At 40.6% G+C, this 23,421-nt stretch overlaps 2 protein-coding genes across 6 annotated transcripts in view; one reads left to right on the top strand and one right to left on the bottom strand.

Moving 5' to 3' along the window:
- Positions 1 to 108: 108 nt before the first annotated feature.
- On the bottom strand, positions 109 to 1,538 carry LOC127806358 (probable xyloglucan 6-xylosyltransferase 5). Its single transcript, XM_052343588.1, has 2 exons — positions 814 to 1,538; positions 109 to 694 (listed from the first exon to the last, which is right to left on the bottom strand). Exons 1-2 carry the CDS (start codon positions 1,536 to 1,538, stop codon positions 109 to 111), a joined length of 1,311 nt encoding a protein of 436 aa, XP_052199548.1.
- A 1,083-nt stretch (positions 1,539 to 2,621) lies between these two features.
- LOC127806012 (ARF guanine-nucleotide exchange factor GNOM-like) overlaps positions 2,622 to 23,421 on the top strand; it is a 44,944-nt gene continuing 24,144 nt past the window's right edge. Inside the window, exons 1-2 of one of the 5 annotated variants that reach the window (XM_052342945.1) lie at positions 2,630 to 2,735; positions 20,164 to 20,380. The gene's annotated coding sequence lies outside the window, so the exon portion shown is untranslated. Of the gene's footprint in view, positions 2,800 to 20,163; positions 20,381 to 23,421 lie in introns of all 5 variants that reach the window. The other 4 variants (XM_052342949.1, XM_052342947.1, XM_052342946.1 and 1 more) reach the window with 4 other exon arrangements.

A 23,421-nucleotide genomic window follows, 5' to 3' on the forward strand; every position in this document is an offset into this window, starting at 1 on the left:
TTAAATTTTAGTATAACCAAGAAAAGATGTAATATTTAAAGAGAAATATAAAATCTTACTTATTGTTTTACCATAAAAAACATATACAAAAAGTAAATTGTAAAAATATTATTTTGGTCGCCGGAGCTTTTCCACCGTACTTAGAGGTGTAGCCGTCTCGTTCTTGATGCTCTTAACCTTAGGACTCAAAAGGCCTCTATGGCCAAACCCATAAAACTCGAGCACTTGATTGTCTGCAAAATTGAAAGCCCTCTCCATGCTTCTTAGGCACTTCTCCGCCGGATAATCGCCATAGCTGTTGCAGGGCTTGCAGCCGACGAAATGCGTCCCAAATGGCCACCTCTCATCGCCTAAACCTGGATGATACTTGCCAGCCATTTCCTCGTACTTATCCACCAGCCCCACCCAATACCCATGAAGATAGTAAGAATTTTCCACGAAAATCTTGTCCATCCACTCGTCTTTCCTGGTGATCAGCAAGTATATGAGTGCAGATTGATCGTCGGCCTCAAACGCCGGTCGACCCTCCAAATTCTTCATCAAGATCTTCCCCGCTTCGTCTCGGACCCGACCTCTCAGCCCCATCGGAGCCCAGGCGTCGAGCAAGTCCAACGACCACTGACAATTCCTTAGCAGAAAGCTCCCCGTGTTCAGCGCGATCCATGACTTTTGATCGAACAACAAGTCAGGATAGCTATTAGAAGAAACAAGAGACTCAAATTACTTTGAATAATATTCCAATCTCTCGTGTCTGAAGGACTTACAGACAGCTATATATAATGAGCAAGATTGATTAAGATTTTTCATATATACCCATGAAGAACAAGATTGTGATGATTGTATTTCTGAAATGGGATTTCAAAAGCCATGTCGGTGAACATGGCGTCGCTGTCGATCCACCATATCCACTCCACCTCCGGGTGAGCCAGCATCAGCCGCCGTATCAGCAGCAGCTTCGCCCAGTAACCGGTGAGCTTGGCGTCGAGATGGGCCAAATTGTAGACAATCTGAATGCCATGGATCCAGTAATAATCGATCTTATTCTTCACGGACTTCAGCAAATAGTGATCGCCGATCGAGTTGTCGCACGGGGTCGGCGGCGACCCTGTCACGAGCAAGACTCGAGCTTCCCCATTTACGTGGCTGGGAAAATTAGGGTTCCGGTGGAGCCAAGTTTTTCTCGCGCCGTCCCAGCCGGAGATTTTGGGTCCCAAAATGTAGGTCGAATTAGATTCAGATTTTTCATCGGGCGGATCGTCGCTACCATCGTCGTCGGAACGGATTTTGGCGGTAAGGAGGTTAGCTTCTTGGACGAGGCGGTGGAGTTCGGCTTCGGCAGTGGTGGCGGCGGCGTCAGGGAAGATGCGGTTGACGCCGACGGTGCCTCGCAGGACAAGGATGGTGATGAGTGCGCAGATGATCGTGAGGCGGATGTTGCCGAAGCCCCTACGGGAGCGGGTGGCTCTGTGTCTGGCGGCGGCGGTGGGGAGACCATCGCCGGCGGCGGAGAATCTGTTTAGGCCCGTGAGGTGGCCCATTAATTATTATTCATGGAGATTATTGATCCAAGAGAACTAGACGAAGCCGAAGGATTGGAAGGATGAAGAAATGCATTGGATTAGATTGATAATTGTTTAATTGGTTGATTTTTCGATGAAGAAAGTCGACATGTCGGGATGTCTGTATCTCAATGGAGATGGATCGTACGTGCATGGCGGCGACGAACCGCCCACGTAGCATTCCATTAAACATGGACGGCTACAAAGACGCTCTTTTTAAGTCTACGAAAAATGCTACTTGCACAGGTGACAACTTGATGACACCTAAATTTATGGCGAAATTTTGATTAAAATATTATGATTAATTTAATTTAAAATTAATTTAATAACGACCCAAGCCTTCTTTCTTCCTCATTCTCTCTCTCTATCGTCTCTCCTTCACCTCACTCACTCGCATTGACGTAAAAGCTCACTCGCCCAAAAATCCATCTCCCACAATTGCCGACGATATTGGCATATTCTCCTCTCACCTACTCTCTTTCTCTATCGCGTTTGTTCGATCTCATTCGTCTACACTAAAGCAAGAACTCACTTCGCCAAAAAATTGGACACTTCCATTGGTTTCATCTCTCACTATTGTCGAGGACAATCTCTAACATTTGTTGTTGCTTCTCGATTGCGAATTAAACATATTTTCAAATCGATATAGTTTTGACGTGTTGTCCATCTCCATGTGTGCGTCTTCTCCTATCATTGTCAATTCTTATTAGTAGTGGTGTCAGTTCTCCGACGTCCCTTTTAAGAGTCACGTACATCTGAGTTTGGATCCTATTATATTTTCATCATGAAAATGATCTGATTTACGAGGAGATAATTTTTTTTTAGTCTAATCATCACTACGTGTCTTGCAAATATTTTATAGAGTTTAATCACCACGTGTCTTGCAAATAGAGGAGGTACAACTTGATCCCAGTACTCCCGCGGCGCATGCTAGAGATCAGCCGCCGATTCAATCACAGCCGTCGTTCTTTCAATCACAGCCGTCCGTTTCGCCATTCCAAACAGCCAACTACAGTTACTCGGGACTTGAACAGGGCCTCTTTTTCAATACACACACATATATATATTATATTATATTGTCTCTCACATAGATGCGTAGAGAAGGCTTACATCTGTTCTTGATCTGCGATCGGTGCTGTGGGCACTGTTTCCGCTTCCAGTTCTTCCCAGTCTGAGGTGCGGTGAACTCGCTATTTATGTTCTTAATGTCTGCCCGAACAATGTGATGCCAATTTCTCAGGTTTTTGGTTTTAGCTAGGGTTTTTTGTTCACTTCGTTCTCGATTTTAGCTGCTTTTTCTGACTTCTCTCACTGATTAGAAGTTTCTTTTGTGCATTAGCTTGCTTTGATCTCTCTGTTACTCAACCTTCCTTTATTTATAGAAGTTTGAATGTTTGTTGATGAAATGTGCACAATTCGATCTGTGATGCCCATGAATTCTACAGGTAGAAATTGTTCTATAGTGTGTTATCGGTCACCATGAGATTTTTTGGAAGGATGTTTCCTTTTTCATGGTTAAAATTTATATAATTATTAACATCATATTTAGCAATGCCTGGTTAGTCGATTTGTTTGCCGAATTAAAATTGCTGTTTAATGGGGTGCATTCAAGTCCATTTGTCAGGACACCGTTGCATGACTGGATTATCCTGAGAAACGATTTGGCTTTGTTAAACTTAGACATCACTTCTATCTGGACAAAATGGTCTTGCCAAACAGCTAGTTTATTCGGGTACTTGTGATTATGGTTTTGTGGAATGGTTCCAGAAAGCTTGGCTAATAGAATTTTGCTTTCTCCACACAATAAATAAACCAAAGGAGCTCTTGTTCACCTGCTTTTAACTGTGGGCAAGAAGGTTTCCCAGTTGGAGCTTTTGAGCTTGCAGAAGCTTTTGTGAAGTTGGGAGCTTGAGAAATACTAGTGAATTTCACGGACCGTGATTTCGAACTTTATTTTGACTTAGAAATAATAAAACTGTAATGAGTTATCTTTTGGGTTATTAACTTTTTTCCTTGACATTGTAACTGCCCTCTCTTCTCTTGTTCTGAATCATTGACTTGGAACTAAATTAAGAGCTTTTATAGAAGATATTACTACTTGGTAATTGGTATTGGTTACAGTGAAACTTGGTTTTGTATAAACATCTAGATTTTTTTATTTATAAATTTGAATTGGTTGAAACTGGTTTTACGTCATGTTGGTGTTATTTACTAATACCTATCTAAGAATCCTTTGATTCATGTCTTTGACAATTTGTTTCTTCTTGATAACAATTATGCACTTTCAGACCTTGTCTAGGATGTTGTTTCTTAGTATTTGCATGCTATAATCAGAAACCAGTTTCAGACCTTGTTGAGGATGTTGGGTAAGATGGGTTTTAAACAAGTAATTCCATTGTACATTTTGTTTTTCATTGAGGTGGGCATAGTTTTCTTTTGGATTCATAACTTCAATAATTTATTTCTTCCGGACGACAATCATTTAGTGGAGCACCATTTTGACATTACCTCTTAGGTTTTCTAATTATTATTATTTTTTGTTAATTTGTTCCTTATCATTGGCATGGCATGTACTAGAAATCAGTTTCAGACCTTGTTGAAGATGTTGGTGGCTAATGTTAATAAGTAAATACAACGTGCCTTTTTTGTTCAGAATTGAGGTTAATCCATCATGCTTTTTTTGTTTTCTTTTGAGGTTGGCAGTGGTTCCTTCATTTGGTTAAGAGTTGACTGATCGAATGTTATGTCACTGTAGTTTCTATTTCATTGACTTGTACCAAGTTTGGTGAGGATTACTAAAATACAAACAAGTTTGGGGAGAACTGAAAAAAGTAGTTGTCATTTGTCAAGAAAGATGTGGGAAAGAAAGTTTTCTCTCAATCTTATTCCCCTTTGATGGGTAGAACCAAATATATATACAAACTTCCTTCATAAATTAGTAAGTTCCTAATAAGAAAGCTTCCAAATATGCCATTGTAAACTTATACAAATTTGGAATACAACAACTAATGGAAAGACACAGCTAATAACAGAAAGATACAACAACAATCTAGAAGATACATTCTGTTTAGGAAACATATAAAACTAATATCAATCATTCATTGATTTGATCTTGTCCGAGAATAAGGACCAGATCTGATCTTTTATTATTGACACTCCCCCTCAAGATTGGGAGTGGATATCGTGCATCCCAATCTTGCTTATCATCTTGTGGAACACGGCTGCAAGAAGTCCCTTAGTTAATACATCCGCTAGTTGATCACTTGAAGAGACATAAGGAGTACAAATCAAGCCGTTGTCCAATTTTTCCTTTATAAAATGTTTGCCCACTTCAACATGATTTGTTCTATCATGTTGAACTGGATTGTGGGCAATGCTAATTGTTGATTTGTTATCACAATACAACTTTGTAGGTGCTGTCCACTGAATCTTGAGATCATCTAACAATATTTTCAGCCACAATAGTTCACACATCCCTACTGCCATGGACCTAAATTTAGCCTCTGCACTTGGCCGAGCAACTACATTCTGTTTTTTACTTTGCCATGTCACCAAATTACCTCTTAACATGGTACAATAGCCCGATGTTGACCTCCTGTCCACCATGGATCCTGCATAGTTAGGATTCGTGTAAGTCTCAATGGTCATGGCTTCTCCTTTCTTGAATAAAATACCTTTCTCGGGTGCTCCTTTCAAGTAGTGGAGGATCCTATACACTGCCCTTAGATGTGTCTCCCTTGGATTGTGCATATATTGGCTAACTACTCCAACCGCATAGGCTATGTCTGGCTGAGTATAAGCCAAATAAATTAGCTTCCCAACCATCCTTTGGTAGGACCCCTTGTCAACCATATCATCTTCCAAGGCCTTTCCTAGCTTGTGATTTGGTTCAATAGGAGTTTCAGTTGCCTTGCAGCCAAACAGTCCAGTCTCATTAAGGAGATCTATTATATACTTATACTGTGAGATGAAAATTCCCTCTTTTGAGTGGGCCACTTTTATCCTTAAAAAATGTTTCAATTTTAATTTCAAATTCCTTGATCAAGCACTCCTTTAGCTTACGCATGCCTTTTTCATCATTTCTAGTGACAATAATGTCATCAACATACACTATAAGGACTGTTACTCCCCCTGTAGCTGAGTGGTTAATGAATAGGGTATGATCCCCTTGACTCTGCCTATATCCCATGCTAAGCATCACACTTGTGAACCACCCAAACCAGGCCCTTGGGGATTGTTTTAATCCATACAAGGCCTTCCTCAATTTGCATACTACCTTTTCTTGTGTTGTTGGGCCATATCCTGGTGGTATATCCATGTAAACATTTTCCTCTAGATCTCCATGCAAAAATTCATTTTTCACATCAAATTGTTGTAATGGCCAACCTAGGTTAGCAGCCAAAGATAGGAGAACCCTGACTGTGTTCAACTTTGCCACCAACGCAAAAGTATCTAGGTAGTCTACCTCATACACTTGAGTATATCCCTTGGTCACCAATCTTGCCTTATACCTATCCAATGACCCATCAAATTTATACTTTACCATATACACCTACTTATAGCCTACTGGATTGTCATGAACCTAGAGTTCATAACAGGTTTAAGAAGTAATTGGGGAGGAATTGAGAGAGTTAGATATGAAGAAATGGAGGGAAATTAAGGAAGAACAGAATAAAGAGGGAGATTAGAAAGAACTGAGAGAAAGAGAGAGAAATTGAGAGATTATAGGGGATTTGGAGGGAGATTGAGAGGATTCAAGAGAGGGAAATGAGAGCATTCAATTATCAATTCAAACATACATTCTCTAAGTACTATAGCCTATTTATAGGCTGTCTAGGCAATGTAACAATTGAAAAGTACAACAGATAAGTAGTAACGTACATCAAAAAGAAAATACTTGTATTAGATTTGTTGATGTTTTGCCCGAGTTAACGTGCTGGAAGTCTAGAGGAAATCGGAAGAGATTATGAGGATGATCGGATGACAGTTAGATTGTAGGACTTAGTTGTAATTAACTATAATTAGTAGGGGTATTTTAGACTTTGTAATAAGTCAGTTATTTCCCCTAGAAAGGTCTGCCATTTTAGTTTATAAATAGAAGGGTAGAGGGACCTATATTGATCAATCAATCATTTGTCATTCCATTCTCTTGTTCGAGTGCAGTGAGAAAAGAGAAGAGAGCTGTGATTAAGTATAGTTCTTGAATTCTTTTCATGTGAGTATTGTACTCGAGAGATAAGAGAAGGCGAGTGAGGGATTGTTGTATTGATTTCTGAAGTTCTTACTGGATTGTTCTCTTCGTTGGAGTGCTAGATGTAGTACCATTTCTATGACATGAATCAGGGTAAATCGGGTGTGTTGCATTATGGTTTGAATTATGTTCTTTTTCAATTCTGTCAATTATTTACTTTCTATTATTGTGTATGTGTTGTGATTGGTTCGGTGAGAATTGAGTGAGTGTTGGGCATAATATAAGTGTTCGGTTTTAACAAGATTATTCCTAATATATCCTTGGGTTGTGACATGGATGTTTTCCTTTAGGCAATTGCACAAGTTCCCACGTTTGGTTCTTTTCTAGGGTTGCCATCTCAGCCTCCATAGCATTCTTCTAATTCTTATCCCCTATTGCTTCAAAAAAGGTCTTAGGAATAGGGATTGTATGAAGATTGGTAAGGAAGGCCTTGTGGGTGGGCGACAACTTAGAATAAGAAAGAAATAGATGCAGGTGATGTTTAGTATAGGTTCTGGTTCCCTTCCTAAGGGCAATAGGCCAATCAAGATCACTTTTAGAAATGTCAAGTGTGGGCTCAGTAGACTCAGCAGGGCTATCAGCAGATATTAAAGGATTAGCAAAGGAATTACCTGGTGATTGTTCAGAAGAAGTGGTTGAATTGTCAGTGCTGTCTGTAGTGAGATTAGGACTAGTCGTGGATGATGAGGCTTGCATAGGAGGAGGTTTTGGTCTTGTCCTTCTTGAATATACCTGCAATGGTCTGGTAGTTTCTGTAGTAGGCTCTTTTGATGTCATACCTAGTGAATCTTTTGAAGTAGGGGATGGTGTTGAGGAGGATGATAGGTCAGGACCAAGGAGAATAGGAGAATGATCCCTATTAGACAAAGATGGTTCTATTTTCGTGTGTTAGACTGTCTAAAATAGGAATCATTTTCTGAAAAAGTTACATCTGCTGACACTAAGAGCTTCTTTGAAGGAGGATGATAGCCCCAATACCTCTTTTGAGTAGGAGAGTATCCAATGAACACACTTTAGAGCACGAGGGTCTAATTTTCCCCTATTGACTGTAGGGATATGAACATAGGCTACACACCCGAATACCTTGAGGTTCCAACAACTAGTCACATGAAAATCAGGGAAGTGTTTGGTTAGCAATTGAATTGGACTATGAAACCCAAGAGTTTTTTAGGGCAGTTTATTGATAAGGAAGGCGGCTGTTTGAGCTGCTTCGCCCCAATAATGTTTAGGAACATTATGATAGAACAAAAGAGCTCGAATAACAGCTAAGAGGTGGGCATTCTTTCTTTTGACCATTCCATTCTGTTGAGGAGTGTAAAGGCAGGAAGACTCATGAATGATACCATTATGTTGAAAGAAAACAGAGAGAGATTGATTGAAAAAATCCCTAGCATTGTCTAACCTAAATCGTTTTATTCCCACCCCAAATTGATTCTTGATCATGTTGTAGAATATAGGGAACACATTACTAACTTCAGACTTTGTTTTCAACAAATATAACCACACTGACCTTGTACAATCATCCACAAAAATAACAAACCACTTTGCCCCAGAAATATTGGGAACATTTGATGGGCCCCAAATATCACTATGTATTAGAGTAAAAGGAAACTTAGTTCTTTTATTAGATAGAGGAAAAGATATCCTTTTGTGTTTTGTGAACTCACACACAACACAATGAAAATCCTTAATGTCTAGATCTTTAAATAATTCAGGAAACATCACCCTAAGAGTTAGAAAAGAGGGATGACCAAGTTGGTAATGGTGTAACCACAATAGGTCTCTGTTGGACTGAGCTAAGTATGACACAAGAGAAGTACTTTCCTTCTTGTCCTGCTCACCTGGTTCTACAAGATAGTAAAGTCCAGCCCTAGCCTTAGCAAGCCCAATTATCCTCTTCTTGCCCTGTTCCTAAAACTCACAAATGTTTGAATAAAAAATAACACTGCAATTAGTGTCCTTAATGAGTTTCTGGATATATATGAGATTGGTGAATAGTTTAGGAGGATGTAGGACATTTTTGAGGGTAAGATGTTGTCCTAGTTGTGTTGTGACGACTGCCGTCCTTCTAACTCGGTATGAATTAGAAGGGACTAGAAGGAAAAGGGGAGAGAGAGAGAGAGAGAGAGAGAGAGAGAGAGAGAGAGAGAAAAGGAGAGCGAGAGAGGGAGAGGGAGAAAGAGAAAGAGATAGAATATGAAATCTGTTAATTGATTGATTCTTTGCAGTAGGCTGACATAGTTTATATAGGAATCCATAGGTGCTGCCACAGTAGACCTTCTCTCCTCTAACAAATTCTTTTGTCCTATCCTAGTCCACCATAACACCTGGCAGACCCTTTTACACCTGGCATAACAACCTAACAAACTACCAGCTGGAAATGTTAAAGACTATAATTAATAGTGACAAGAAAATAGCTAATCTCTACTTAATATCCGCAGCAAAATTTATCAGACTTCCGGCCTTCCTCTTGTTTCATGACAATACCCCCCCTCCCTTCAGCAATTTCTTGTCCTCAAGAAATATTCAAGAGGTTGGCTGCCCTCGGAAACTTTTGTAGTAACTGAGGGAGGTATTCCCAGGTAGCCCCTTTCGCAGACTCTCCTTGCCACCTTACCAGCACTTGGATGAGAGGGGCTCCTTGGTGGTAGACCACTCTTCTTTCTAGTATAGCCTTGGGTTTCTTTGTTCCTTCTTTCTCCTTCAGTAGTACTGGTAGCTTAGGGTTAACCCTCTCCTTGCCGGTGGTCCGTTTTAATAAGGACACATGAAAGACCGGATGAATCCTGGATCCTTTCGGCAGTTGCAATTGGTAAGCTATTGTGCCAATTCTAGCGGTTATGGGGAACGGCCCGAAGTACTTAGGGTTGAGTTTAGAGATTGGCTCTTGAGAGATGGACTTTAGGTGTAGATGCTTGAGTCTGAGATGGACACTTTCCCCAATCTTGAACTCACGATCGCTTCTCCGCCTATCGGCGTATTGTTTCATTCGATTTTGGGCCGATGCCAGCTCCTGTTTGAGCTGCTGTAGCACCTCCCTTCGCTGTTGCAAATACTCTTCCACAGTTGGAGCAGTGGTGTGCCCTCCAATAGCCGGTAGGGTCGGTGGACTATACTCGAACACTGCTTCAAATGGCGTTCTCCTTATAGAAGCATGGTGGCTGGAATTATACCACCATTGTGCCAAAGCCAGCCATCTATGCTAACTCTTAGGCTGTAACAAACACATGCATCGAAGATATGTTTCTAGGCTTTGATTGACCATTTTTGTTTGCCCATTGGACTGGGGATGATAGGCAGTTGAAAGGTTGAGTTCCATGCCCATGTTCTTCATCAACTCCCTCCAAAAATAGCTTGTAAACACCTTGTCTCAATCAGATATAATGGATTTAGGAACCCTATGCACAGCTACCACTCTATCCATGAATGCCTTGGCTACCTTTTGGGCGGTGTAGGGGTGAGCCAGCCCTATAAAATGTGCATACTTAGTAAGTCAGTCCACCACCACCATTATACAATTCTTTCCCTTTGATTTCGGCAGACCTTCGATGAAGTCCATGGACACATTTGTCCACGACTGTTCTGGTATTGGCAGGGGTTGCAGCAGCCTTGGATATGCCACGTTTTCCTATTTGCACCTCTTACATGTATCACATCCCATCACGAAATCCTTGACTGCCCTTTGGAGTTGCGGCCAATGAAACAACTGCCTCACCCTTAGATAAGTGTTTTGGATACCCAAATGCCCTCCTAGGGGGGAGTCATGCAGAGTTTGTAGGATTTTTTCTTGAGTTTCTCATTGTGGCCCACTACAATTCTTCCCTTATACCTCAACAGCCCATCCACCATGGTGTAACCTTCTGCCTCCTCTCTTCCCAGGGCTAATTTCTCCTGCAGGCTCTGGATGTGTTCATCTCCCTCATAGCTATCCACCACTTTCTTGCACCATTCAGGGATCACCATAGTTATGGAGGCTGCACTACCTTCCTCTTGTCACCTTGACAAAGCATCAGCGGCCAAGTTTTCCTTGCCCTTCTTATGTTGTATAGAATAATCTAGCCCCATCAACTTTGCCATTCCTTTCTTCTGCAATTGAGTGTGAAGCTTTTGTTGTAGCAAAAACTTCAAAGACTCGTGATCAGTTTTGATCACAAACCTCCCTGCCTCTAAGTAGTGCTGCCACTTCTCAACAGCCATGAGAACAGCCAAAAACTCCTTTTCATATATACTCAAGCCTAAATGTCTTAGACTGAGGGCTTGACTTAAGAAGGCCAATGGTTTGCCATCTTGCATCAAAACAGCCCCAATCCCCACGCCACATGCATCCGTCTCTAGCACAAAAGACTTGCTGAAATCCGGTAGACCCAATATGGGGACCTTGCTCATTGCCACTTTCAATTTTTCAAAAGCATCTTCTGCTTCCTGCCCCCACTGGAAGTTTCCATTCTTTAACAAGTTGGTGAGGGGCTTGCTAATAACTCCATATCCCTTCACAAATCTTCGATAATACCCGGTGAGCCCTAGGAAACCCCTGAGGGCCCTTATGGTAGTGGGCCTCGGCCAGTTGAGGATAACCTCCACCTTCCTTGGGTCGGTGCTGACCCCCTTGCCCGAGATTAGGTGCCCCAAGTACTCCACTTGGTCCTGACCGAATGCACACTTGGACTTTTTGATGAATAGCTGGTTGTTTCTAAGGACCTCGAAAGTGGTTTTTAGGTGGCTAAGATGTTGGTCCAAAGTTGGGCTATAGATAAGGATGTCATCAAAAAACACAAGTATGAATTTCCTTAGATAGGGTTCAAAGACCTGGTTCATTAAAGATTGAAAGGTGACCGGGGCATTGGTGAGCCCAAAAGGCATCACCAAGAACTCAAAATGGCCATGGTGAGTTCGGAAGGCAGTCTTTTGGACCTCTTCGGGCCTCATCCTGATTTGGTGGTAGCCCGAGTGCAAGTTAAGTTTGGAAAAGAATTTGGCCAGGTGAAGCTCGTCCATTAGGTCTTTAATAAGGGGTATGGGAAACTTATCTTTGATGGTTAGAGTGTTAAGTTGGCGATAATCTACACAAAAACGCCAAGAACCATCTTTTTTCCTAACTAACAGAACTGGGGAGGCAAAGGGGCTCTGGCTCGGTTTAATGAAAGTTTGGCTCATCATTTCCTTCACCATTCTCTCAATTTCGGTCTTCTGGATAGGGGTGTAGCGGTAGGATCTGATATTAATAGGCTCAATATTCTGTTTTAGGTTAATGGCATGGTCCAAGGTTCGGTTAGGAGGGAGGGTATTTGGGTCCACAAAGAGGTCCTTAAATTCTTCCAATAATTCATCAATAAGAGGTAAAGTGCGTACCTGGTCAGTTCTCCCTTGATGATGACTGACAGTGAGCTGTAGCTCCCCCGACTCCTCTCCTTCAGGACTCCCTTCCACTTCCACAATGGAAAATAGCTGTGTGAGTTGACTCCACTTGCCCTTGAGGACCCTTTGCAGCCTCCTACCCGTAATCATCTTGCAGGTAGCAGTCTCTCTCCCACCGGCGAGTGTCATTCTTCTTCCTTCCTTTTCAAAGGTCACCTCCATATGGTTGAAATCAAAGCATATGGGACTAACCCCCTTCATCCAGTCCACCCCAAAATGACATCACACCCTCCTAACTACAGCAACCTGAGGTCTGCCTCGAACTTCTCCTCCTGCATTTCCCATATGAATCCTAGGCAGGCCGTGTTACTCACTACTCGGTTTCCATTAGCCACCGTGACACTCAAGGGCATTGTACTAGTGAGCTGACACTTTAGTTTCTTGGTAGTGCCATCGTTGAGGAAGTTGTGTGTGCTTCCGTTGTCAATTAGGATTGACAGGCTACCCCCCTTCACCTTGTCCTCAACTTTAATTATCTTGTTATTGGTGATGCCCTTGAGTGCATGGAGGGATATCTCCCCATTATCCTCTACTCCTTCATCGATTCCTTCCACCTCCACCCCTTCTTCGGTTCTACTTCTTCTTCCCCTCGGCCTTCTAACAACAACAACTGACGTTTGCATTGATGCCCTGGGAAGTATCTGTCCCCACATCTATAACAAGCTCCCGGCTGCCTTATGGGATCGTTAGGTCTCCTACCAAAGTTGGAACCACAAATATTCCTTCCCCCGGTGTTACCTCTCACCAGCTCCTTGTTGACCACCTTATTGTTTCCTCCTTGCTGCCAATTTCCTGTGTGTACCGCTCTTTGTTGCTGTACCTTCTGCTTTTTTTAACAGCGCATCAACTACCATTTCTTGCAACTTGGCACTCTCAGCTGCTTGCTCCAATGTCCGTGGCCTGATCATCTTTACCATAGGCCTCAATTTCTCGCTCAGGCCACTGAGGAAACTAGAGACAAAATATGCCTCTGTTAGGTGAGGATCATGACTACTCATCAAAGACTTCAGCTCTTCAAATCTCCTTAAGTATGATCCTACATCACCTGCCTGCTTTAGCTTGTTGAACTCCTCAATGATATCCGACATGCTCTTTTCTCCAAACCTCTCACACAGCCCGTCAGTGAACGCTCTCCAGGTATAGTTCCCCCTTACTCGCGTCCACCCTTGAAACCATGCATCCACACCATCATCGAAGTAGGCAGCAACCAAGGCTACTCTTCTTTCAATTGGCACATTGTACCACTCGAACAATTGCTCGCATTTTCTAATCCACCATCTGGGATTAGTTCCTTCAAACACGGGTATTTCTATCTGGAGCATGGGGAACCCCTGTTGTGGTGGAATTGCCTGGTCCTCATGACCCCCTCCTATCAACGTCTCGGTGTCTTCTCCCTGTTCGACCACAATTTCATGGGCTTTATTTTCTTGGTTCACCCATTCATCTCGTAAAATGGGATCATTCCTATCTCTATGAGGAAAGTCGGGAGACAACCTTACCTGATTCTGCTGGGTGAACATCAACATGAATTGTTGAAGTTGATTGCCCATCTCTTCCCTCATATGGTTGATGTCGTCTCTCATTCGATTAAGTCCTCCTTCCATCTTGCGATCAACTGTCGTAATTGCCTCATGGTTTTTCTAGTTGCTAACTTCCAGTCGGTCCACCCGATCCTGGAATTCTCCCACTGCCAAACTGAGCTGAGACTCCATGTTCTTCATGCGCATCCCTTCGGCCATCTGTTACGCCTCACACACTCCTTGCCAGCACCGGAGCTCTGATACTAATTGTCACAGTTGTGCTGTGCAGTCCTTCTAACTCGGTATGAATTAGAAGGGACTAAAAGGAAAAGGGGAGAGAGAGAGAGAGGAGAGGGAGAAAGAGAGAGAGATAGAATATGAAATTGGTTAATTGATTGATTCTTTTGCAGCAGGCTGACATAGTTTATATAGGAATCCATAGGTGCTGCCACAGTAGACCTTCTCTCCTCTAACAGATTCTTTTGTCCTATTCTAGCCCACCATAACACCTGGTAGACCCTTTTACACCTGGCATAACAGCCTAACAAACTACCAGCTGGAAATGTTAAAGACTATAATTAATAGTGAAAAGAAAATAGCTAATCTCTACTTAATATCTGCAACAAAATTTATCAGACTTCCGACCTTCCTCTTGTTTCATGACAGATGTTCATTAAGAAGAACATCTCCTTGGCCAGCAATAGTGGTTAGGGAACCATTTGCCAATGTAATTTTTCTAGAGCTAGGACAAGGATTATAGGTGTTGAAAGAGTGTGAAAAATGGGTCATATGATCTGAAGCTCCAGAATCTAGGACCCAAGAATTGTGGTACACAATTTCTGAAGCATGTAGGGAAAAAGAAGAGAAAGAAGTACCTGTAAGGGCAAGAGAGTAGGTACCTTTCTCTGCCTTTTTGTCGAGAGATTCCAAAAAACTCCTCAACCCTTCAATCTTGGCTCTGTTGAGCTCAAGAGCATCTCCTTGATCTGGATCTTTTGGTTCAGGTTTTTGGTGGCCGCTAGCCATATATACTTGCCCTTGTCCTTGGTTTCGTGCTGGTCCTCCTTTGGGTGGTCTTCCATGAAGCTTCCAGCATTTCTCTATGGTGTGCCTAGGCTTTTTGCAGTAAGTACACCATAGAGAGTTTCTGTCCACAATTTTCTTTTCTTCTTTAGATCCTTTACTTTGACTATTAGCTTTCAAGGATACTAGAGCAAAACTTTCCACCGGGGAAGATTCTAGCATAACTCCTCTTCTCCCTTCTTTTGCACGTATCTGGGAAATCACTTCATTCAAGGAGGCAAGTTCTCCTTACCTAGGATTTGTACCCTTACCGCGTCAAACTCTATGTTGAGACCAGTTAGGAAGTCGTATGTCCTCTCCTTTTCTACAAACTTTCTATGCAATGCAGCATTTTCACTGCATTTCATCTTCAAGCACTTGTAGTGATCCAACTCTTGCCATAGAGTCTGCAATAGGTTTGCATACTCTGTGATAGACTTTGTACCTTGCTTGGTTGCTGCCACTTTAGTCCTTATCTCATAGATCTTGATTGCATCACCAACCTTGGAATAAGTAAGGTATATTGTGTCCTAAATGTCCTTGGTTGTTGTCAAGAACTTAATTGTATCGCTAATCTCTGGAACTATGGAGTTCCAGAGCTAGGACGTCACCAGGGAGTCTTGCTCATCCCACGCGGCAAATGTTGGATCCCCCTCCTTAGGACTGGTTCCTAATAAATGATTGAGCTTTCCCTTTCCTTTTAGAAAGGTGTGGATTAGTTGAGATCACTTCAAGTAGTTCTTACCATTCAATTGGTAACTGCTTGAAGGTTTTGCAATTCTCTTCTTGAGCTTCCATTGTTAGTCCCAACAAATTTAGTTTTTTCCGTATTGCTAGAATCAGCCGAATCTAGTATGGGGTTTGGGGTGGTAGACATGACAACTTGTAAAGAAGATTGAGGAGAAAAAGGCCACGGTATTCACACGAACAATGGAAAAACAGTGACTAAGATCCTATGGCTTTGATACCATGTCAAGAAAGTTTTCTCTCAATCTTATTCCCCTTTGATGGGTAGAACCAAATATATATACAAATTTCTTTCTTAAATTAGGAAGTTCCTAATAAGAAAGCTTCCAAATATACCTTTGGAAACTTATACAAATTTGGTATACAACAACTAATGGAAAGATACTGCTAATAACAGAAATATATAGCATCAATCTAGAAGATACATTCTGTTTAGGAAACATATAAAACTAATATCAATCAATCACTGATTTGATCTTGTCCAAGAATAAGGACATGATCTGATCTTTTATTGTTGACTGTAGTATCTACAGGGGAATTTGACAGTGCTTCCAAATTTCTATTTGCATTGTTGCCTTTTCTTTCTTTCTTTCTTTATTTCTTTTTTTTTTTGTGTGTGTTCAATTTTCTTTTTTGGTTAACAAGATGATAATAAGTTGTTTAATAACTCTATAGATGATTGTTGCTAGGAACTACCTGACAGAATTTGAGCAAAAAACTTAATTCTATTTTATTCCAAGAATAAGTCTAAATATATATAGTTTTGGAGAGTCAACAAACCACTTTCCTAAAAATAGGACACTAACTTAACCACCTAAACTGAAACCTTAGAATTAGGGATAAGAGGATGAGCCCACTAATGGATCAGCAACTGGCCACTAAACTAGGAGTCAGTTTGACAATTTGACTGCAACCTCTTGCTTGAAGGTAAGATAGGAAGATAGGATAGGATTACACACTTATCTCTTGACACTACCAGAATAGCTTTGGGAGTTGTCAGCTCCCCAAAAGAGGGTTGTGAAGATTTGACACCTGTCATGAACCTAGGGTTTAGCTAGGATTATATTGGAATTCGGAAAGATCCGAGAGGCTTAGGATTAAGAATAGAATGTTTAGAGGGAAATTTGGATAGAAATGGGGGAAGATAACATATAGAATTGAGGGAGAGATATTGAGAGAAAAAGGGGGAGAAACAAGAGAGAAATGCGAGGGAGATTGGTGTCACGCTATGAGACATACCTTAGGAATAGATTTTTGATTTCTTGCATTCTGTTAGTGTTATTTTTGTTGGTGTTATTTCAGTAATTTCAATTTCTATAATGCTATGATTCTGAGTTTGTTAGCTCAAAGGAATTCACGTGCAAGTGGAGTGAGCTAGTAGAGGCAGTTACAACAGCCAGGCTGTAAGGAATCTTCCTTGGCTGGTTGTATAAATCACCCTCTACCCATTCCCTAGAATTTTTATGAAAAAGGATATCAGATCATCTATTCCTCTCATTGTCTCTCTCTCAATTCTCTCTATCTACGTCATTTCTCCCTCCGCTCACTACTTAGTCTCTTAGAGGATATCTTCCCATTCATATCGAATAGGAAGAAGGAAGACTTGTCAGGATCAAACCATGACAATTGGGTGAGAATTCTAGAGAGAAATGAGAATATTCATTTTTCATTCAAGCATAATGTTCCTCCGTTTACAGTAGCCCTTTATATAGGCATATTTGGTTACTAACTAATTTCCTAACAACACCCATGTGCTCCTAACAACTTGTAAAATATCTTCTATCAACTATCATAAGCCTATTACCATATTACCCTTTTATTGCTCATTGGGTCATGGCAACACCTAAGTTCACTGATGATGGAGAGAATAAGAGAGAAAAAATGAGAAGGAAATGAAAAATGTGAAAACACCTTTGTATTGTTTTCATTTTTTAAAAAGTTCTCAATATTTTAAAAAGCTATAAACATCATTTATTCACTTATTTTCCATAACAATGAAAAGGAAAACAAATTTTAAAATAGAAGTCCTGTTGTGGAATTCTTGTATACAGGTTATAAAGGACATCTATCATCAAGCAAAAATGTGTTATAGGACTTATGAAGGAGATCCTTTGGCCTTTTCAAATACAATTTTATTACATCAAGAATCTATATTGAGCTCTTATCTCTTTGCTTTTGTGATGAATGAACTCACAAAACACATCCAAGAAGAAGTTCCTTGTGTATGTTATATGCAAATGGTGTTGTCTTGATAGATAAGACAAAAGAACATGTGAATGATAAACTTAAATTATGGAAAACACCTTTGAGTCCCAAGGTTTTAAATTAAGTAGGTTGTTGAGTATGTGGAATGCGAGTTCTTTAGAAATAGAAGCGCATATGGTATTATTGTGTGAAATTTATAAATCAAGTTATCCAAAAAAGTTCAATTTTGATATTTTGGATCAATTGTTTAGAAGAAGGGAGATTATTGAAAGACGCTACTCATAGGATCAAGACAAGATGGTTAAAGTGGAGAAGTGCATCTAGCATTTTATGTTATTGTAAAATCTTTTTAGAGCTAAAAGGAATGTTTTATTAGATAGTTATAACTTATGAGACCATCTTTGTTGTATGGCTCAAAATGTTGGGTAAGGCAAAATATAAGCATATTTGAGAGGAAAATGTTACAGTAGATATGTGACTATAAAGAAAAGACAAAATAAGAAATTAGATCATATGTAATAGGGTTGGAGTGACGTCTATTGAAGATAAGCTGTGGGATTCACAATTAAGATGGTCTGTACATGTGAGAATAAAACTGATAGAAACACCTGTGAGGTGAGTGAATGAAATGGAGGAAATTGTAGCAAAAGAGAGAGAGGGAAACTATAGAAAACTTAGTGAGAAATCTTTAGACATGACATAGGATATGATGTCCTCATAGAGAATATGGCGATTGATGGAAATGGTTGGAGATCTAGAATTCATGTAGCCGAACCCACCTTGTTGGATTAAGGCTTGTGATTGTTGTTGTATGATAATTTACTCTAGCAAGTATTTTCTTTGTTGAAACTTTTTATAGGAAGAAACAATTGTTATTCTTCTATTTGTTGATGTTTCATAGTTACATCTTTAAAGAAGATATTTAGTCCAAGACTAGCAAAAAACTGTTGATGGACAGATAGAACAAGAACTGGGAAAAAGATAAAGAAAAATAAATCTTAAAGTATCAAAGTATCAGTGACAAAAGCAGGCAGAAAGATTGCAGATACTTGGTAAAATTTGGTTTAAAAGGTTGAGGACTTGCTCAAACTCTGAAATTGACATATTGGTGAGGTTATTCTGGTTCATATTGCAATCACAACCTGTGGTGCACAGGTATGACTGCTTGCAATTAAGGGCATATAGAGAGAGAGAGAAAGGAAGGGGGCAAGTGGAGGAGCAGCAGAAAGCACTGGAATCCCTGGCTTCAGGATTTGGAATGTTTAGATAAAGGGTGCAAGAATTTTGATGCTAAGAGCCTGAGTATTTGGTCAATCATCCAAGAAGATTCTATTCACAGAGATATATCGAAGAATAGCATATTTTTCATGTCTAAATTTTACCATGAAATCATAGTTGGATCATAAATAAATTAAAAACAAATTTTTTATTTTCCTGAGTATAATTTCTATTTATTCTGTTGATTGATCACACTGCCTAGCTTGGAAACTCTTGTTGCTTTTATCTTAACCATTGGGATTGATTTTAGTGCATGCTGCCAGTCCAGTCCTTAGTAACTGGTGATTTAGATCCTAGTTAAACAATGAAACAAAAAATGCTTATGGTGGAGGGTGTAGTTTCCATACCCCGCTTTATTCATCTGCTCTAAGTTAGTAGTTATGATCTTATTGTTTGCAAGCTGTTGTTTCAGTGCAGGAGCTGATTGATTCTTTCACTTAATCGAATTGGTCAAATTTAATTGTTTCCAATCCTGGACAAGTAGTTAAATGATGCTTGTTTGATGTTTGCCAAATGATCATTTCTAATAGATATGAAAAAAAAAAATTGTATTTGGGTATAATATATTTTGCCTGCATGAGAGGTTTGTTATCCGTCATAAAGCACATTTTCCTCACATCATAAGAGTGAATTTCTTGCTGCTAGGCTCGGTCAGATGTTCCAGAGTCACAACTGAAGCCGAGATTGTTTATTAGTGTAGATACTGTTCTCTGTTAACAAGAGGTGTACCCGATATTAGGATGACAGAACAGCAAAAGTTTCTAGTTGTGGGTCTAAATTACTAGTTTAAGTAGACAGTTCTTGGAAACATTGTTTTAAACATGTCACCAAACAGATGATGCTCAAAAGTTTTGGGGCTTCCTCCATTGTGAACAGTGAGAAGAAGAAAGAGTTGTTATATTTTCTATTGAATTAGAATCATTACCTACATTTACATGGCTTTATTGGGTCTCCTCATGGTAATGGCATTGGTGGGAGAGGGAGAACTATTGGTTATGGAATCTCCAAGAGGGTTCCTTTTCAATTTGCTCCTACAGTTTTTTGCTGAAGAGGTGTGATTGTTTCCTTGAAAAGGTGTTTGGAGAACCCAGCTCCCTGAGATTTTTGCCTTTTTGTTTGGTTGCAGGGGCAATCCTGATTTTGAATTTTGAATTACTTCCAGAAGATAAGACAATTTTGTTTCAGATTTGTGGTTTATCTAGAAGAATAACAGAGAGGTGGACAGAGACATTGGGTCTCTCTTCATGTATGCTTCTGTGGTAGATCTCATGCCAGTTGGAGATGGTGTTGCCCAGGATGAACTGTAAGACAAGACAAGCTTGGGAAGCCTCTCCTCATATTTGGTGGTTATTTCTGCATTCTTTTTTGTTTATTCATGGATTCTTCGAATGGGTGTCTGTCGTTACGTATTTAGCCTGTTTCATATTGGTGAATCCCCTTCATTAGCAATCGTCTTTAATGCATTCTCCCTGTGAGAAATGAATCTCAGATTTAAAAGGACTTGGATTTCCTTTTTGAGAACTATGGTGCTTGGTTTCTAAATCATCATATTGGACCCTAAATGATGAAAGCTTTTTTACTTTTTTTTTTATTGATAGAAAAACATACTGCTAAAAGGGTGAACCATTTACAAGAAGAAAAACCAAAATAAGTGAAACCATAAAAGCTCATATAGGAAATGAGCAAAGGAAGAAAAGGAAAGACAATCCAAGCCGGTATACTGCCAAGTTTGCGAATGAGACTTGAATTAATAGAGAATTAGAAGAATTGAGAGAGAAGAGTGTCAGATCTTGGAGATCTGACAAGAGTTCTCAAGAATTTTGAGTAGAATTCTAGAGAACAGGGTAGAATTTGGTAGAGAAGAGAGAGAGAAAAGAGAGAGAGAGATTGAGAGAATTGGGAGAGAGAATTTCAGAATTTGAATTAAACTTCTCGTGTCGTACTTGGGCACGATTAGGCTCTATTTATATTGATTCCCCAAGTCACATGGGAGTTCTTTGTTGCCAAAAGGCAATAATCGCCTAGGTACAATCATACAAAGCATATGCTTAGTGCAAGGCTTCTCAGTCGGTATTTTCCCCCTTATTCCTGTGTATAACATATTAAGTAGATACATAACTATTTCCCACCCCTTGAGGAATTTCTTGTCCTCAAGAAATACAAAGTAGGTTGGCCACCCTAGGGAACTGCTTCAGTAAGTCTGAGAGGTATTCCCATGTATTGTTATCTATATGAAGGTTGGACCACCTCACTAGCACTTGGGTGATTGGGGCTCCATGCCTGTAGATGACCCTCTTCTCTAAGATAGCCACAGGCTCTGCTACAGGGTCGTTGCTTCCAATCCTTGGAGGTAAACTTGGGCTTGTTGCCGGACTCCCTACAGATTTCTTAAGTAGGGACACATGGAATACCGGATGAATTTCGGAATTCTCCTGTAACTGAAGCTTGTAAGCCACATTCCCCAACTTGGTTAAATTGGGGAAAGGTCCATAGTACCTTGGGCATAGTTTGGATATGGGTCCTGCCATCACCACCTTGAGGTAGGATCGCCATAGCTTTAGATAGACCTCTTCTCCCACTGCAAATTCCCTTTCACTTCTTCCCTTATCTGCTTGTTGCTTCATTATATTTTGGGCCACGACCAACTCCCTTTTAAATTGCTGCAAGATCTCCTACCTCTGTTGAAGGTGTGCATAACAGTTGCCACATTGGTAGGGTTGTGTATGGCCGGTAGGATGGGTGGTCTATAATCAAATAGGGCTTCAAAAGGGGACATCTTGATTGAGCTGTGGTGGCTAAAGTTATTCCACCACTGGGCTAAAGATAGCCACTTATGCTATCCCTTAGGATACAAAAAACATAAACACCTTAAGTAATTCTCCAGGCACTGATTCACTCTTTTTGTTTACCCATCAATTTGAGGGTGATAAGCATAAGATATAATTAGCTTGGACCTAAGAGCCTTCAACAATGTTTGCCATAGGAGACTTGTAAAGACCTTATCCTGATTAAAGATTATGATCCTGGGAACTCCATGTAGTTTAACAACCTAGTCAAGAAAAACTCTAGCAACCTCTTAAATGGTGAAAGGTGAGTAAGAGTTAGGCTCAGTAAGTGTGCAAACTTTGTGGACCTATCCACCAGTGTTCTAAAATGCGCTAGGCGCTAGTCGGGCGCCAGACTGGGGCCTAATGCTTAGGATGCCTAGGTGGGGCCTAGGTAGATTATTGTTGTTGTTTTTCTTTTAAGTTTTTAATATAATTTCATGTTATTTTCAGATAAATTAAAGTTAAAAAGACAAATAAAACATATATATATATAAATCAAAAACTTATATATATATATATATATATATATAAACTGGGGTGATGGCTAGAGTGGATGAAGAATAGCAGAGATGGAGCTTGAGTCAATGAGGATGTGCCGGTGAGGATGGAGCTTGATGGCGGTGATGGTGTAGAGGTGGTGAGGTAGCGATGAGGTACTGGCAATGGCGATAGCATAGAGATAGCGATGAGGTACAGGCAGCGTTGAGGCAACAACGTTCAGGTAGCGGCGACCTTGGGTTAGAGAAGGGGGAGACGATTGAGAGATAAGAGGGGGAGACGACTGAGAGATAAGGGGTTTCAGAAATGAAGAAACCCTAAAACGACTAAAATTTATAGCAAAAAATTAGGCATCCCAGGCGGCTAGGCGCCATCGCTAGTTGATTAATCGGGCTGGCACCTAGGGGGGCTGACTAGGCCAAATTCGCGACGGTCGCCTAGGCTGATTTTTAGAACTGACTAGGCCAAATTCGGGACGGTCGCCTAGGCCGATATTTAGAACACTACTATCCACTCCCACTAGTATACAATCCCTACCTTTTGATTTAGGCTGCCCTTCGACAAAATCAATCGATACATTTTTCCAAGTTTACCTTGGTATGGCTAAGGGTTGTAGTAACCCTGGTGAAGCCATGGTTTCATGCTTGCATCTCTTACAGGTGTCACAAGCCTTTACAAACCTGATTACTGCCTCCTTGAGTTTAGGCCAAAAGAAAAGTTGTTTGACCTTATGGTAGGTGTTTTGTATCCCCGAATGTCCTCCCAACGGGGACTCATGCAATGTCTAAAGTATCCCCTTCTTGAGATTTTGGCAGTCACCAATTACTATCCTCCCCTAGTATCTAATCAACCAATTCTTCAATGTGTAACCCCTCCGGCTGGTAGGGTCTAGGATCAACTACTCCAACAGACACTTAAGCGGCTCATCTGACTCATAACTGGTAGCCACCTTCTGATACCGGCCAGGCACCAGAGTGGAAATAATAGTCAGCTCCCCCTCTTCTTAACACCTTGATAGTGCATCAACTGCCACATTTTCCTTCCCCTTCTTGTATTGA

The sequence above is a fragment of the Diospyros lotus genome, chromosome 7, assembly GCF_014633365.1.
Source record: "Diospyros lotus cultivar Yz01 chromosome 7, ASM1463336v1, whole genome shotgun sequence".
Taxonomy (NCBI): domain Eukaryota; kingdom Viridiplantae; phylum Streptophyta; class Magnoliopsida; order Ericales; family Ebenaceae; genus Diospyros; species Diospyros lotus.

Excerpts from the sequence above, each read along its gene's own strand:
- LOC127806358 (XM_052343588.1), bottom strand. The coding sequence starts at position 1,538 with ATGGGCCACCTCACGGGCCTAAACAGATTCTCCGCCGCCGGCGATGGT. Across the intron at positions 695-813 it reads CACAATCTTGTTCTTCATGG|CTATCCTGACTTGTTGTTCG; the intron begins GTATATATGAAA and ends TTCTTCTAATAG.